Genomic DNA, 16,946 nt, shown 5'->3' with positions numbered 1-16,946 from the left:
GATATTCATAGCCCACATAAGCAATAAGAGGTGAGCGTGTCGGTTTAAAGGTGGAAGAAGCTCCTGAACGTGAGGTTTAGTAAAGCTCAGTCTGAGCTGAGCCTGAAGTCTGACTCACTGACCTCCGTCCATCTGCAGCGGAGGCGTCTGCAGAGGAAGCGCCGCCGCTCTCGGAGAGAGAGGGCGCCCCGTGTGGAGACGACGGGCAGCGCGGTACGCCGCCGGCCGGTCGAGCCTCTTTTCTGCCGCTTGTGCATTTTGTTTTTTATGTTTTCAGTTTGACGTGTTTGGGTTTCGCTTCCGTGAGAAGATTGACACCACGCACACGTAGGATTATCTTAGCTTAGCATAAAGAGGGGAAACAGCTAGCCTAGCTCTGTCCAAAGGTAAAATACTGAGTATGGTATCAATAATTAAACAATTGGTCCGTAAAACATCAAACAACAGTGAAAAATAACAATATCTCATATCACAGTTTGATCAAACGTTCTTAAAAGTAAAGTAAAGCAACAAATGACGTCATTTATTTTGCTGTGATGAACATTTAATTTATGACATTTTTAAGATTAATCAACTTAATTAATTGTTAATTGCGCCGCTCAACCAGATGAGACTTGGAGCCCGGCTAGCTGTTCCCATCTGCTTCCAGTCTTTGTGCTAAGCTAAGCTAACGGTCTTCGGACTGGTGTCGAGCTTCTCGTCTAACTCGCTGCAAGTTCTGCTTGAGTGCATATTGACATTGATATTGATATTGATATTGACATTGATATTGATATTGACATTGATATTGATATTGATATTGATATTGCTTATTGATCTGAGTGATCACGGTTCTGTGCGCTTCGCTTTGCAGCGGTTTATTTTGAGTGTATTGATGTCATGAAATGAAGCTCATTTCTAATGTGTGTTTTTCTTCTTCTCTCTTCGTGTTCGAGCAGCAGGAGGAGGAGCAGCTTCCACAGGTATTATTATTATTATTATTATTATATGTTTTATTGATCACACCTGGACTGTGTTTACTTATGGAGATGGATAGGAGTCCAGTTATGACTCACAACAGCACTGATCATTTAAACCATGTAAAAAGGTTAAATTATGATTCATATATTGTAATTTATGTGCTGTAGATATATGTAAACAGATCATTAAATTTGCTTTCTTCTTCATTCTGTCTTTAGATATTTTATATTTAAAATAGAACCATAAAATCTATTTTTTTTTCAAAGCTGCAATATATTCTTTTCTATCTTATATTAATATTATTATTATTAATAATATTATATGAATAACATTTAATTGCAAGATAAGCCTAGTTTATTTCTTTATTAAATTTTAAAGCATAATTATTGATTAATAATTCATTCAATGAGGACCGATAACTATAAATGTTCGGTATCATCTGCTGTGACGCATTAATCTCCATTTCCATCTCATTTCCTGTTCATGTGTCTCGCATCTTCACCTTTTTATAGCTTTCTTTTTAATGTCATCAGTTGTACAGTTGTGTTTCTTTTATTTATGTTTATGTTTATGTTTCCACGGGAGATGGAAATCGAGTGCTGTGAATGTCGTTGAATCTGCTTTCCAAACAAACTAGCGGTCCGCGCCGCGTTTGCGTTTGAGGCCGACGGGTCAGACGTCGACGGGTCAGACGTCGACGGGTCAGACGTCGACGGGTCAGACGTCGACGGGTCAGACGTCGACCTCACGGGGGCTTCCTGCCCTCTGGACCCAGGAAGTGAGGCGGCGGGGGGGTCCGGGAAGAGGCCGAGCGAGTCTTTGTGGGCCTCCGAAGACCCGGGCTCTCAGAGGGCCATCAGCCTGGACGAGTGCCTGGACGAAGGCGGCGATGCGTCTCTGGTCCGCAGCGAAGCTCTGGAGGACCTGACGGCCATCGGGGACCGAAGCCTGAGGCTGGGTCAAGGGGAGGAGTCCAGGACCGCCCCCCCAGAGGCCCAGGGTCCGCCACGTGACCCTCAACCAGAGGACCTCCACAGCGGTGGCCAGAACGATCGCCTTTTGAGCCCAACGCCGTCCGATGTGACTCACAGCGGCGACTCGTCGCCCCGCGGGGCCGGCAGTTCGATGCCCCACATTTCTAATGACTCGGACTCGAGCGGGGCTCGGGCCACCGGCGCCGCCGAGCTCCAGAAGGCCCCCCCCCAAAGCCTCCCAATCAGAAAGTCTCTGGTCCCGGTCGCTATTTTCAAAGGTCTGTCTGCTGTTCACCGGTTCGGAGCCCTCTTGCGTTAACTCCTCCCACTTCTTTCTTTTACAACGCAGCTTCTACCGTATGCCATGCTGCCCCCCCACCCACCCCACCCCCACCCCCGACCCCCCCACCGCTTCAGGACGCTGCCCTCGAGGAGAAAGCTTGGCGTCCTGCGTGTCTCCACTCTTTGTTTCATGGCTCCATCTCTGCTCACCTCGCTGGTTATTGCGGCCCGCGAAAAAAAAAAAAATCCACTTTTTATTTTAAATGTAATTTTTATTTTTCTGGGTTTCCACGAAGCACTTTGTGTCACACGCATGCTGCACATCATTTATTAGTTTGAGTTTCTTTGCCGTGCGAATGTTGTTTCAAATGAAGAAGAAATGGCAGCATATTAAACTTTAATTTTAATCTCTTCCGCCTGCAGCTCAAGCAAAGATGGATAACGGCTCTGCAGATAAGGTACGTCAAAGGGTTCATTTCTTTGGGTTGAAGGAATCCTTCTGGTTCATTACAACTTGGAGCATATTGTTCTCTGTAAGTTAGTCTAGAAACATTCAGTCAGACGATCTGACGGGTTCTGAATCTACAGGTTTGTAACCAGTAACATCGGAGTCTCTATAGAAGAAATGGAAGCATAGACTTCTATACAACCAGAGGAGTCGCCCCCTGGTGGTCAGGAGAGAGAATGCAGCTTTAACACATGAAGCATAGACTTCTATACAACCAGAGGAGTCGCCCCCTGGTGGTCAGGAGAGAGAATGCAGCTTTAACACATGAAGCATAGACTTCTATACAACCAGAGGAGTCGCCCCCTGGTGGTCAGGAGAGAGAATGCAGCTTTAACACATGAAGCATAGACTTCTATACAACCAGAGGAGTCGCCCCCTGGTGGTCAGGAGAGAGAATGCAGCTTTAACACATGAAGCATAGACTTCTATACAACCAGAGGAGTCACCCCCTGGTGGTCAGTAGAGAGAATGCAGCTTTAACACATGAAGCATAGACTTCTATACAACCAGAGGAGTCGCCCCCTGGTGGTCAGTAGAGAGAATGCAGCTTTAACACATGAAGCATAGACTTCTATACAACCAGAGGAGTCGCCCCCTGGTGGTCAGTAGAGAGAATGCAGCTTTAACACATGAAGCATAGACTTCTATACAACCAGAGGAGTCGCCCTCTGGTGGTCAGGAGAGAGAATGCAGCTTTAACACATGAAGCATAGACTTCTATACAACCAGAGGAGTCGCCCTCTGGTGGTCAGGAGAGAGAATGCAGCTTTAACACATGAAGCATAGACTTCTATACAACCAGAGGAGTCGCCCCCTGGTGGTCAGTAGAGAGAATGCAGCTTTAACACATGAAGCATAGACTTCTATACAACCAGAGGAGTCGCCCCCTGGTGGTCAGGAGAGAGAATGCAGCTTTAACACATGAAGCATAGACTTCTATACAACCAGAGGAGTCGTCCCCTGGTGGTCAGTAGAGAGAATGCAGCTTTAACACATGAAGCATAGACTTCTATACAACCAGAGGAGTCGCCCCCTGGTGGTCAGGAGAGAGAATGTCTTTAAACTTAACTGCAGACACTTTTAAGGCAAACTTGTGAGTAAACAGTTGTTATTTACACATCCAGCAGTCACAAAGGGGCTTAATCATTTAGCTTTTAGCTCTGTTTTTGGTCTCCACCACCTCAAGTATCTCTCTTGAGCTGCTGCCAGCTGGTCTCTGAGCAGGTCGGACAGTATATAACATTCTCTCTTTTAGAGTACAGTGGCTCTTTACAGTGTTTTCTCAACAACAACCACAAAAAAACAGTAAAGTCGTGGTCCAAAAAATCAAAACAATCAGCTGAAAGGTGCTAAAAAATAAGACCCAAGTTGAAACTAACCGGAATAATCCTTTCATGGAAAACAATCATTCTTTTCCATCATTTCTCATTTGTTGAGTCATTCCTTTTGTTTTATCTTCATTGTCATTTCATTCATTTTTCCTCCTCATGAAAAAGACCCAAACTTCCCCTAAAAGAGCGTCCGCTCTCACCACGGGGGGCAAAACAAGCCCCGCCTCCCGAAACGGCCCCTCCTCCATCCCCGTTAAGGCCAGCAGCCCCGGAGTAAGTAAGAGAGTTCAGGTTGTGAAACACAATGGAGGCATCTTCATCATCATCATCATCACCGTTAGGTTAAAGAAATATAAATGCACCCAAAAACTTACATTTATTTTATTGTGAATTACTGTAAAGACCGACCGAAGCCTCGTGAACAAGATTCAAGTGAATATTGTCTCTGAAATATTTTTACTACTTGAATAAAAACAGCTTTCTGAGGTAAAAATTATTTTAAAAAACTACTTTTCATAACTAATTAATAACTTGTTTTTGTTTTTCAGAGTCTCGCTGGTGCAAAGTCTCAAACCCCCGGCATCAAAACGTCTGTTAGAACTGCAGCTCATCAAGGTATCAAAACCGTTCATTACATATTAAATTACATTTTTTATTTCATGCAATTTTAAACAAGGAGTAAGATTTAAGGATTACTTATGTGTCATAACCTCCCAAAAGTAAAAATAAAAAGCTAATTATTAGAGATCGCGTTTTTCCACCAAACCACCAGGTGATCCGGTCCTCGTCTTTATCGATTTATTATCTTGTTTTAAAACCTGTGACTCCGCCTTCAGATGGGAGTGGCCACAGCAGCCCCGGCACCCCGAAGTCGCCCGCCAGCCAAGCGCTCTCCGCCAAGGCGGCGGCCGAGGCCAACAAGGTCAAGAAGGTCGCGGTGGTGCGCTCCACGCCCAAATCCCCGGGCTCGCTGAAGAGCCGCCCGCCGGCCCCTCTGGCCGCGGCGGCGGCGCCCATGCCGGACCTGAAGCACGTCAGGTCCAAGATCGGCTCCACGGAGAACATGAAGCACCAGCCCGGAGGCGGAAAGGTGAGGCACACCGGCCCTCTGGGTTCTGGTCCAGTTCTGGAGGCAGAGATGATCTCATTGGGAGGTTCAGACCTCGAGCGGATCTAGAGATCCACTGACCTCAAAGGCGCCCGGCGTGAATTCAACGTGTAAAAAGATGCACTTTGTGCTCTAAAAAACGATTTCACTGCAGTTCCTTTAATATAATGTGAATCCTGACAGCTCGTTAGCACCTCCGGTGGTCAAAGAAGCTCCTCGCGGCGCTTCAAAATCCAATAATATGAAGAAAATATTAGTTATTACGCAACTTTGTCCTAAAAATCCATTTACAGGCTTTACAGACCGACTCGTCCAGCTAACACACGTCAGACTGATTCAGGATCAGAGGATGTGGCGTTGGAATGAGAACAAGTTATCTTCTGATTGAATATGTGGTTTACAAATAAAAAAAGACTTAAATGCTGACTCCGCCCACTGGGTTTGAATCAGCCAATCAGCACGTTTCTGCTTCCAGAGCCTCTGAGAATTGTTTGTTGAACTAAACCTCCAATCTGCCTTTTGATGTTTTAAGTGTTGTCTGATCAATACAGTCCAATGTGCTTTGAGTATGATGACGTACGTGTGTGTGTGTGTGTGTGTGTGTGTGTGTGTGTGTGTGTGTGTGTGTGGGGAAAGTCCATTTTAGCATTAAAAGAACAGCAGAGTCTTTGTTCGTCTTTGACGTTTTACGACTGAACTTTTAAGGGAAAGTTGTGTTATAAATGATTTAAATTGAGAGAATATTTATCTCACACACACACACACACACACACACACCAGTGAGTAGGCATAACGTTTCATCCACGCTCGTCAACGCGTAGCAAAGCACATTGACAACTTTGGTTCGGCTCATTTTCTGTAACCAGTGTAGCATGAAAGCGAGGTTAAATTAGCTCGTTAGCTAGCTAGCGTGCTAATTTAACCTTGCTTTCCTGCTACACGTGTTAACGGAAAATGGTCCGAGCGGCAGGCTGGTGACCGCTGGGTCTAACTGTCACGCCGCCTCCGGAGAAGGAGAAGCTACCTAGCTGACAAGCTAGTTCCAACACACTTTCATGCTACACGGGTAACGAAAAATGAGCCGAACAGCTAGCTGACGCTCCCTTCGCCTCACTCCCCTGCGAAGGACAAGCTAGCTGGCTATCTAGAGAACTGACTAGCCAGTTATCCGTTTGTTTGGTTCCCGTCAAATGACCCTTCAATGTCCGCCGCGCCTCTTTTCCTCTCCGACGTGGCGTCACCTCCGTTTCCTTGTTCCAGGTGCAAATCCCCCATCAGAAGGTGGACTACAGCAGCGTGCAGTCCAAGTGCGGCTCCAAAGACCTCGTGACTCACGTCCCCGGTGGAGGCAATGTGAGTAACTGAGGGATGAACTCAACACCAGGCGGTCTGTGCAGCTACGAGCATCAAAAACAACTTTTGGGATGGAACGTGTACAAATATCTGCTCAATAAGACACTTTAATATTTAGCTCACGGTGCAAAGAACCGAAAGCTCTCTTCTTTAATGCGTTAAAGTGGACATCTCTAACATTCGATTGGTTTTGTGCGATTTATTTAGTCGTTAGTGTTTGCAGAAGTAGAGTCTTTAATTAATTTGAATTAATTAAAATTATTTTAATTATATTTTAATTAATTTAAAAAATGTAATTTAATTTAGTTATTTAATTTAATTAAAGAAAAATAATAATTTACGTTTAATTCAGCATCTATGGTCTCACCGGTCGTGGTTCAGTAACAATATTTGTATTTTAATGCTCTAAAGATCTAAAGAGTTATGGAGGCAGCTTCGGGTCCTGGTTCCGGTCTCATCATGAATCCTCCTTCTGTTCTCTCTGCAGGTCCAGATCCTGGACAAGAAGATCGACGTGGCCAACGTGCAAGCTCGCTGTGGCTCTAAAGACAACATCAAGCACACGCCCGGCGGCGGCAAGGTGGGGACCCCCCTCGGACCCCCCTCTTGGACCCCCCCTCGGACCCCCCCAGACCCCCTCCCCTCCGGGTTTCACTTCCACTCATTTTAAAATGTTTTCAGGGAAAATTGTCCAATCGGTGTTGGTGGTAAATGTGCTGGAGTGACGCAATAGTTCCCTTCGTCAACCGGTTCCCATGCAATGCATGCTGGGACATGTAGGCACCTTGAGCAGGAGATCTATCGCTTCAGTCGACAACGTTCACCACCAACACCGATCGGACCTCCCCATGAGCACCAGGCGGACCTCCTTACAGTCTTTAAAGTAGTATAAAGGTCCCCCCCAGTCCTCTGTAGCCCGCCTGGTTCCCCCTCCTCCACCGGTCCGGGTCCACCGGTCCTCTTCCTCCAGGATAACCTTCTCTCGTATCAACTTTCCAGGTTCAGATTATTGAAAAGAAGCTGGACTTAAGCAGCGTGCAGTCCCGATGTGGCTCCAAAGATAATATGAGTCATGTCCCCGGTGGCGGCAATGTGAGTAGACGAGGGATTTTTGGCGCCCCCGTGTGGCCGTTGCCAAAAAAAACCCCTCCTTGTTGCTGCTCCTGAATGCATCTTCACGAAGGAGCACGAACCTGCTGTGTGTGTTCACCCCTCCAGACCTGATGCTCCTCTAACAGCTGAACCACTAACACTCCGGCATGAGCATTTCACTAGAGCAGCACCCAGACCAGTGGTGGGCGTGGCCTAAGAGCTTTGACCAGTGGTGGGCGTGGCCAAGAGCTTTTCTAAAGGAGCACTACCACCGTTGTCCACAGGGACCGCCAGAAACAACACAACATAAAAAAGTTCCTCATTGTAGCTTTAAGTACACTTTTATTTATTTTATACGACTTTAATATTGCACATTTCACTTTGCTTCATTTATTTGGCCACTTAAGTTACTTAAAAAAATTATATCTATAGTTCAGAGTTTATCAAATTAATTGATTAGTCTATCGACAAAACATTAAAACAAAGAGGAATATTTTCATTTTTTAAATCAATATTTTATGTGAATCTATTGATTTCTTCATAAAGTAACTATAAGAGGCTCGATTAATTTTAAATTTCCTTTTCATGATTCCAGCTTCTCAAAAGTGACGATTAACCGCGTTCTTTGTTTTGAATGACAAAAATATTAATAAATGTGAAGTCACATGACCACATTCCTCATCTTATCTAATAATGCACAACTTATTAAATAATTATTACCAATGCATTAATATATTGGTAATAATTATCTATGGATGTATTGTATAAGAGTATAACTTTTTAAAATGTGGTATTAGTACTTTTATTGAGTTTAGTGAATCTTAGAGTTGAATTAGTTTCCGTGACCTCACAGGCTTTCTCACGGTGTTGCGCAATGCTCATGCTCACCTGCCAAACCGGCCCCTGAAAGCAACATGCATGAAACCTTTGTGTGTGTGTGTGTGTGTGTGTGTGTGTGTGTGTGTGTGCGTGTGTGTGTCTCGCGCCAAAGAGAACTAATTGTGTCATAAAAGTGACAAAAGAGTCTCTGTTGAACGGAGACGACCTCGAGAGCGTTGTGTCACGAGACCAGAGAAATTAATCTACAGCTACATATATATATATATATATTAAAATAATATATATTAAAATATATATATATATATATATTAAAATATATATATATATTTTTAATATATATATTTAAAAAAAAAAAAATATATATATATATATATATATATATACAGCCTCTCTTTTTTTATACATATATTAAAAAAAAGAGAGGCTGACTTTAATATTAATATTAATATAACAATAATATAATTAATTAATATTTAACCCTGCTAGTCTTCGCGTGTGATTGAGGCTGCGTTTCACCATCAGAAGCTAAATAAATTAATGGTTTAACTTTTGCTCAAAACTTTAAAACTAGCTTCACATTTAGAAAGATTTATTTAAAATCTCCATTTAGTTTTTACTCTAAACAGAGATTACATTTACTTCAAATTCAAACCGTTTTAAAGTTAATGAGCACAGAGCAGCGTTTACTAAATGTATTTATTCATGTTCATTTGGGTCAGCAGCTGATTAAACTGCCCTTTTGGTTTGAACGTGGATTTAATAAACAGATTAGTTTGTTTATAGCAGCAGAGCTCAGCTTGGCTTTAAACTGGGATTAACTCATCTGATACCCGATTAGAGCTAATCTCAGATTAAAGGAACCCTGGTTCCATTGATCCGGGGTTCCCTTCTAGAACAATAACAGTTCCTAATATCAGAGTCAGAATAATAATAATAATTCATACTTTGTTTCTGTTTTGTCGCCTTCAGGTTCAGATTGTGCACAAAAAGATTGATCTGACCAACGTTCAATCCAAATGTGGATCGAAAGCCAACATCCGTCATAAGCCAGGTAAACAATAACATCATAATAATTAATGGACATAAACTCTTTATTTTAAATTAAGTGAATGTGTTTGTAGAACGTTATTTAAATTTAATTATCAACTATTAATTTCAATCGTATTTTAAGTATAACAATTCCAACAAATTTATATATATATATATATATATATATATATATGTGTAAAAAATAAATAAATGATATAGGTATTTATTATATATATAAAATATATATATATATATACATATATATAAATAGATAAATATGATATATATATATGTATTATATTATATATATGTATAAAATATATATATATTAAAGATGTGTATAAATAAATATGATATATATGTATTTATTATATATATAAAATATATATATATAAAATATATATATATATATATATATATATCAAATATATATATATTTGATATATATATGTATAAATAGATCAATATGATATATATATATATATGTATAAAATATATATATATTAAAGATGTGTATAAATAAATATGATATATAAATATGTATTTATTATATATATAAAATATAATATATATATACATATAAATAGATAAATATGATATATATATATATATATATATATATATATATATATATATATATATATGCGTTTATATATATAAAATGCTGCTTACACTTATTGGTGCATCTGGATTAACAAATAATAATGTCAGCTATAATAAAATATCAGAACAAGTACTTTTAGTTTTTATACTTTAAGTACACTTCAGTATAGTATTTTTACACTGTTGAATTAGTACTTTTAAATATATATATATTTTTTATTTTTTATTAACAATTCTAGTGCTATATTCTGTGTTCATCAGGTGGAGGAAATATTGAGATAAAAAACGAGAAGATCGATTTCAAAGGTCAGTCTAAGGTCGGCTCGCTTGACAACATCGGCCACGTCCCTGGAGGCGGAGCCAGAAGGGTAAGAACACCACAACCAAGCACTAGATTATATTATCATTATTATTATTATTATTGGTATCAAGCTACAGCTTTCTATCTGCAGAGTCGGCTCCTCCCTTCAGAATAACAGCTTTCACTCACTCAGACTCACGGTACCTGAACGCACCACGAGTAGCAGATCCTTTAGAGGCGTTTATTAAACACAATATATTATTAATTTAAATAGTGCTGCTTGAAGAACAGGGATCTTTGCAGTGAAGATTATATTAATAGACATATATTATTAAAAGGAAGGTACATGTATAGTATTAGTTCATAATGCAGCATTTTATATCTAATATTTGTTATATTAGGTTTTCTCGTTTCTCACATTCTTTGTTGTCGTGAAGACACAAATAATAATTAACAAGTGCAGCAGGTTAAGAATATTAATATAAAAATAGACATTTGCAATAATAAATAGAAATTAAAAGACTGTCGGCGCTGTTTGAATTGAAGTGTGTGTGTAAAATATTATATTCTCAGGATGCAGATTATTATTTATTTTTTGGCATTGATATAAGTGTATAAAAGGACAGGAAATAAATATATATTAATATAATATAAATAGTTTTAATGAGTTGTTTGTCAGCAACAGATCTCCCCCACAATGCACCTGTGATCCGGTTAGAAGTCCCCAGCAACATTACACACACAACAAAAAACAGACACCGCTAAGCCCTCCATCCCTCATTACCCCCCCCCCCCCCCCCCCCCCCCCCTCCTGATTTAATCCGTCTGTCGTCATCACTTCTGGTTCTTTTTGGTTCTTTTTGGTTCTTTTGGTTCCGTTGACGCCATCCCGTGTCTTTGTGTTGCATGCTTGTCATTCTGCTGGTGGGGCTCCTGTGTAGCGGGACAAGGGGAAGGAAGCGGAGGGCGGTTCCTCGGGCAGCCCCTCGGCCCCCTCCCCCGCTGTCACCCCCCCCCAGTCCCCACAGACCGCCCCCCCAGCACCCATCACCCCCATCCTGACGAACCCCCTCATAAAGATTGAGGACTCCTGTAAGTACTCGCGAGCTGCAGCTCGAGTGTTTTTCTTTTCATTAAACTTCGTTGAGGTTTCACATAAACGTCTGACACACATTACACGATATTAATCTGCTTCTATAACAGCTGCCTCAGTTATTAAAGCTCTGAGAACCTCTGCTACATTATGGTGTATAATAATGTCATAGAAATACCTGTATGCAGTAATAAAGTCATAGTATAGTTTGTCAGGAAAAGATTTAGTATTTCATAAAAACGTCATGGTAAAAAAGTCATAGTATTGTATATCGATACAAGTAGTTTAAAAAAGTCATAGTTTAAGTATAGTATGTCGAAATAAGTCATGAAAAGTCATAGTATAGTCATCATAGAATACGTCATAAAGTCATCGTACAATGTGTCATAAGTCTTAAAAAGTTATCGCACAATATGTCATAAAAGTCTTAAAAAGTCATCGTACAATATGTTGTAAAAGTCTTAAAAAGTTATCGTACAATGTGTCAAGTCCTAAAAAGTCATCGTACAATATGTCATAAAAGTCATAAAAAGTCATCGTACAATATGTTGTAAAAGTCTTAAAAAGTTATCGCACAATGTGTCATAAAAGTCATAAAAAGTCATCGTACAATATGTTGTAAAAGTCTTAAAAAGTTATCGTACAATGTGTCAAGTCCTAAAAAGTCATTGCACAATACGTCATAAAAGTCATCGTACAATGTGTCAAAAGTCTTAGTCATCGTACAATACGTCATAAAAGTGATACAAAGTAATCGTACAATGTGTCAAAAGTCATAAAAAGTCATCGTACAATATGTCGTAAAAGTCATCGTACAATGTGTCATAAAAAGTTATCGTACAATGTGTCATAAGTCTTAAAAAGTCATCGTACAATGTGTCAAGTCCTAAAAAGTCATCGTACAATATGTCGTAAAAGTCTTAAAAAGTTATCGTACAATGTGTCAAGTCCTAAAATGTCATTGTACAAGATGTCATAAGTCATAAAAAGTCATCGTACAAAATAGGGTGTAAAAGTCTTAAAAAGTCATCGTACAAGATGTCGTAAAAGTCTTAAAAAGTCATCGTAAAATAGGTCATAAAAGTCTTAAAAAGTTATTGTACATTGTGACAAGTCCTAAAATGTCATTGTACAATATGTCATAAAAGTCCTAAAGTCATCGTACAATATGTCGTAAAAGTCCTAAAAAGTCATCGCACAATACGTCATAAAAAGTCATCGTAAAATATGTCGTAAAAGTCATCGTACAATATGTCGTAAAAGTCTTAAAACGTAATCGTACAATGTGTCAAGTCATAAAAAGTCATCGTACAATAAGTCATAAAAGTCATCGTACAATGTGTCAAAAGTCTTAAAGTCATCGTACAATAAGTCATAAAAAGTTATCGTACAATGTGTCAAGTCCTAAAATGTCATTGTACAATATGTCATAAAAGTCCTAAAAAGTCATCGTAAAAAATAGGGTGTAAAAGTCTTAAAAAGTCATCGTACAAGATGTCGTAAAAGTCTTAAAAAGTCATCGTACAATAGGTCGTAAAAGTCTTAAAAAGTTATCGCACAAGTCATAAAAGTCTTAAAAAGTCATCGCACAATGTCATAAAAGTCTTAAAAGGTTATCGTACAATGTGACAAGTCCTAAAATGTCATCGTACAATGTCATAAAAGTCCTAAAGTCATCGTACAATATGTCATAAAAAGTCATCGTACAATATGTCGTAAAAGTCTTAAAAAGTCATCGTACAATATGTCGTAAAAGTCCTAAAAAGTCATCGCACAATACGTCATAAAAAGTCATCGTAAAATATGTCGTAAAAGTCATCGTAAAATATGTCGTAAAAGTCTTAAAAAGTCATCGCACAATGTCATAAAAGTCTTAAAAAGTTATCGTACAATGTGACAAGTCCTAAAATGTCATCGTACAATATGTCATAAAAAGTCATCGTACAATATGTCGTAAAAGTCTTAAAAAGTCATCGTACAATATGTCGTAAAAGTCATCGTACAAAGTGTCATAAAAGTCATAAAAAGTCATCGTACAATATGTCATAAAAGTCCTAAAAAGTCATTGTACAAAGTGTCAAAGTGATAATAAACGTTGCAGGTACATCTGATGAATTCGTGTTATGGAGGTTTTGTGGTCCATCATTCAGCCGGTGGCCACCAGGTGGCGCCCTTCAGGTGTTCAGGACCCGGTCAGCATGTCTCACCCCCCCCTCTCTGACCCCCCCAGATTGAGAGCCACAAGCTGAGCTTCCGTGAGACCGCCAAGGCGCGCACGGACCACGGCGCTGAGATCGTCTCCCTGGAGGACTCCCCCCACCCGCTCAGCACAGTGTCCTCCTCCGGCAGCCTCAACATGGCCGACTCCCCGCAGCTCTCCACGCTGGCCGACCAGGTGTCCGCCTCTCTGGCCAAACAGGGCTTGTGAATGCACCTCCACCTCCTCCCCCACCTCCTCCACCTCCCCCACCTCCTCCACCTCCAACCACACGACCAAGTGGAGGAGTTGCGACGCCTTCCTCCTTCTTTTGTCACAGGACTTTTTTTAGCTACCCGTCACTGTTTATCCTCCACTAACCTTTAAAAGAAAAAGATTAACAAGTAATCCAACATGTATTTAATCTCTCTGGTCTTTGAGCTCTTTATTTGCTATTTCTACCTTTTGTAAGTCTCCCTTTTAAGAGTTAAATCACCCAGCAGAGCAAATCTGCTTGATTCTCCTTGAATCTGAGGATCTGCTCCCACTTCCTGGTAATCTGACGTCATCTAACGCCTGGTTTCCTGTCACATTTACCGTAAATCCTTTAGAAAGTTCCCCAAGGCCCTTTAGAAAGTTCCTCAAGTCCCTTTAGAAAGTTCCTCGCTCAAGGCCCTTTAGAAAGTTCCTCAAGTCCCTTCAGAAAGTTCCTCAAGTCCCTTCAGAAAGTTCAAGGCCCTTTAGAAAGTTCCTCGAGTCCCTTTAGAAAGTTCCTTGAGTCCCTTTAGAAAGTTCCTCAATGCCCTTTAGAAGGTTCCTCAAGTCCCTTCAGAAAGTTCAAGGCCCTTTAGAAAGGTCTTCAAGTCCCTTCAGAAGGTTCCCCTTCAGAAAGTTCCTCAAGTCCCTTCAGAAGGTTCCTCAAGTCCCTTTAGAAGGTTCCTCAAGTCCCTTTAGAAAGTTCCTCAAGTCCCTTCAGAAGGTTCCTCAAGTCCCTTTAGAAAGTTCCTCAAGTCCCTTCAGAAGGTTCCTCAAGTCCCTTTAGAAAGTTCCTCAAGTCCCTTCAGAAGGTTCCTCAAGTCCCTTTAGAAAGTTCCTCAAGTCCCTTCAGAAGGTTCCTCAAGTCCCTTTAGAAAGTTCCTCAAGTCCCTTCAGAAGGTTCCTCAAGTCCCTTTAGAAAGTTCCTCAAGTCCGTTCAGAAGGTTCCTCAAGTCCCTTTAGAAAGTTCCTCAAGTCCCTTCAGAAGGTTCCTCAAGTCCCTTCAGAAGGTTCCTCAAGTCCCTTTAGAAAGTTCCTCAAGTCCCTTCAGAAGGTTCCTCAAGTCCCTTTAGAAAGTTCCTCAAGTCCCTTCAGAAGGTTCCTCAAGTCCCTTTAGAAAGTTCCTCAAGTCCCTTCAGAAGGTTCCTCAAGTCCCTTTAGAAAGTTCCTCAAGTCCCTTTAGAAGGTTCCTCAAGTTCCTTCAGAAGGTTCCTCAAGTCCCTTCAGAAGGTTCCTCAAGTCCCTTTAGAAAGTTCCTCAAGTCCCTTCAGAAGGTTCCTCAAGTCCCTTTAGAAAGTTCCTCAAGTCCCTTCAGAAGGTTCCTCAAGTCCCTTTAGAAAGTTCCTCAAGTCCCTTCAGAAGGTTCCTCAAGTCCCTTCAGAAGGTTCCTCAAGTCCCTCTCGTGGGTATTTTGTTTTGATCAAACTCGCTGGCGCCCAGTTTGTGCTGAAGCAGAACGAAAAGTTAAAACATGTTTTCTTTTATTGCAGGAAAAGCTAATAAGTAAATAATTTTGCATAAACAACAAAAAAAGAGTAAAACAGAAAGATGCTTTCAGACCTCAGCGCTGTCTTTTGCTTCGTGTCGTCGACACAACAGGAGTCTGACCTGGATTATAAAAAAATGAATATAATAAACGGCTAGAGTAGAGTTGGTTTGTTGGGCAGTTTTATAATCGTACTCTGAATATATGACGCGTGTTTGATATGGAGAAACATTTGTTTATCGTGCCTGCTGCCGTCGGTGTTATGTCATCATTTTGTTACTGCTCCGTTGTTAAAGCTCGAGGAGGAAGAATTAACCTTTTAGAAAGTGTAACTTTTCATGGCCAAATTATTGAGTAGAGACGTGCGCTACGCGCTACGCTAAAGCTAAAGTAGAATAATGTTCACCAGTTATAAGTGTTCTTAAAGAGAGACTGTTTAGGTTGTGAGAGGATACGAAATGCTAAGCTACTGTTTATCATTTAGCTAAAATGCTAAAAGTATTTCATCAATTTATCAAGTCAGCGAACTACGGAATTAGCGAGCTAGCCGCCATGCTAGTCTACTAGCTAGTTTGCTATTTACACATACAAGATGGCCGCCTCGCTGCCCGTTCTGCTGCATTGATTTGAGTATTAAGAACATTTAGCCAACGTTAGCCTGCATACGTGTTGAAATTACACATTTTTGACTTTCGGGTCGAGTTATTTCTTCTCTCAGAAGTTGCGTAGTCTCACTTTAAAAACTGTACTCACCCAGAATGGATATTGGAAAGCAGCTTGATGATGATGATGAAGATGAAGATGATGGGTTGGTCGGGCCAAGTTGACACAACGTGCGCTGGACACGGGACGCTCCAGTTCTCTGCTACGTCACCTGACCTGACGTCATGTGACTCCAGACTAAAAAGAGAGCGAGGGGAATCTTGTATTTGTTGAACCCCTAAAAAACAAAACCCCCATAAGTGTTGAAGACCCGTCCTGTTGAATGTTCCCGGTGACTCATCACTTTACTCAACAAACTTCTTCTCGCATGCCACTCACGTTAAGTGAAGTCCGCTTGTCGCCGCCCCCTTTTCACAAAGTGGTTTCCCGTTTTATGAATGAAAATAAAAGCACATTTCGTGTGTGTGTCAAGTCGGAACACTGTGTGTGTGTGTGTGTGTTTTAACATGTGTTGCCAAAATAGAAACGAACAGCGCGGCAGTTCATCCGCATGAGTTCCTGGTTCTTCTCTTCAGGCGGTCGGGGGTTCGATCCCCGAGTCGACGTCTCCAGAGTTTATTTTTTTTTTCCTGCAGTAACAAAACTCATCACCTGATCGGTTTTCTTTGGTTTTTACGTCCCGACGCTGTACAGTTTGTGGAAATGTGATTGTTCTCGTTATTGTGCATTGGATCAATAACTGGTTTATGGTGATGATGATTCTTGTTGCTGTATTTGTGTATTTGAAAAATAAACGCTATGAAGTCACAAACACACGGTTTTATTCACCCGGATGGAGCGAGTTCAGACCGAAGGACTTGAGGCCGGAACA

General features: G+C 40.8%; 1 protein-coding gene across 1 annotated transcript in view; it reads left to right on the top strand.

Moving 5' to 3' along the window:
- The window catches only part of LOC117748372 (microtubule-associated protein tau-like), a 27,895-nt gene extending 11,017 nt beyond the window's left edge, over positions 1 to 16,878 (top strand). Inside the window, exons 3-13 of the mRNA XM_034558053.1 lie at positions 939 to 962; positions 2,640 to 2,674; positions 4,221 to 4,328; positions 4,604 to 4,670; positions 4,892 to 5,150; positions 6,411 to 6,516; positions 7,004 to 7,096; positions 7,516 to 7,608; positions 9,418 to 9,499; positions 10,342 to 10,448; positions 13,705 to 16,878. Of these exons, the coding sequence (XP_034413944.1) occupies positions 939 to 962; positions 2,640 to 2,674; positions 4,221 to 4,328; positions 4,604 to 4,670; positions 4,892 to 5,150; positions 6,411 to 6,516; positions 7,004 to 7,096; positions 7,516 to 7,608; positions 9,418 to 9,499; positions 10,342 to 10,448; positions 13,705 to 13,902 (1,172 nt within the window). The 3' untranslated portion in view covers positions 13,903 to 16,878. The remainder of the gene's footprint in view (positions 1 to 938; positions 963 to 2,639; positions 2,675 to 4,220; positions 4,329 to 4,603; positions 4,671 to 4,891; positions 5,151 to 6,410; positions 6,517 to 7,003; positions 7,097 to 7,515; positions 7,609 to 9,417; positions 9,500 to 10,341; positions 10,449 to 13,704) is intronic.
- The last annotated feature ends 68 nt before the right edge of the window (positions 16,879 to 16,946 follow it).

Source organism: Cyclopterus lumpus, chromosome 19 (genome assembly GCF_009769545.1).
Source record: "Cyclopterus lumpus isolate fCycLum1 chromosome 19, fCycLum1.pri, whole genome shotgun sequence".
NCBI lineage: Eukaryota > Metazoa > Chordata > Actinopteri > Perciformes > Cyclopteridae > Cyclopterus > Cyclopterus lumpus.
Note: the sequence above shows the minus strand (reverse complement) of the source record. Positions and strands in the feature narration are given on the sequence as shown.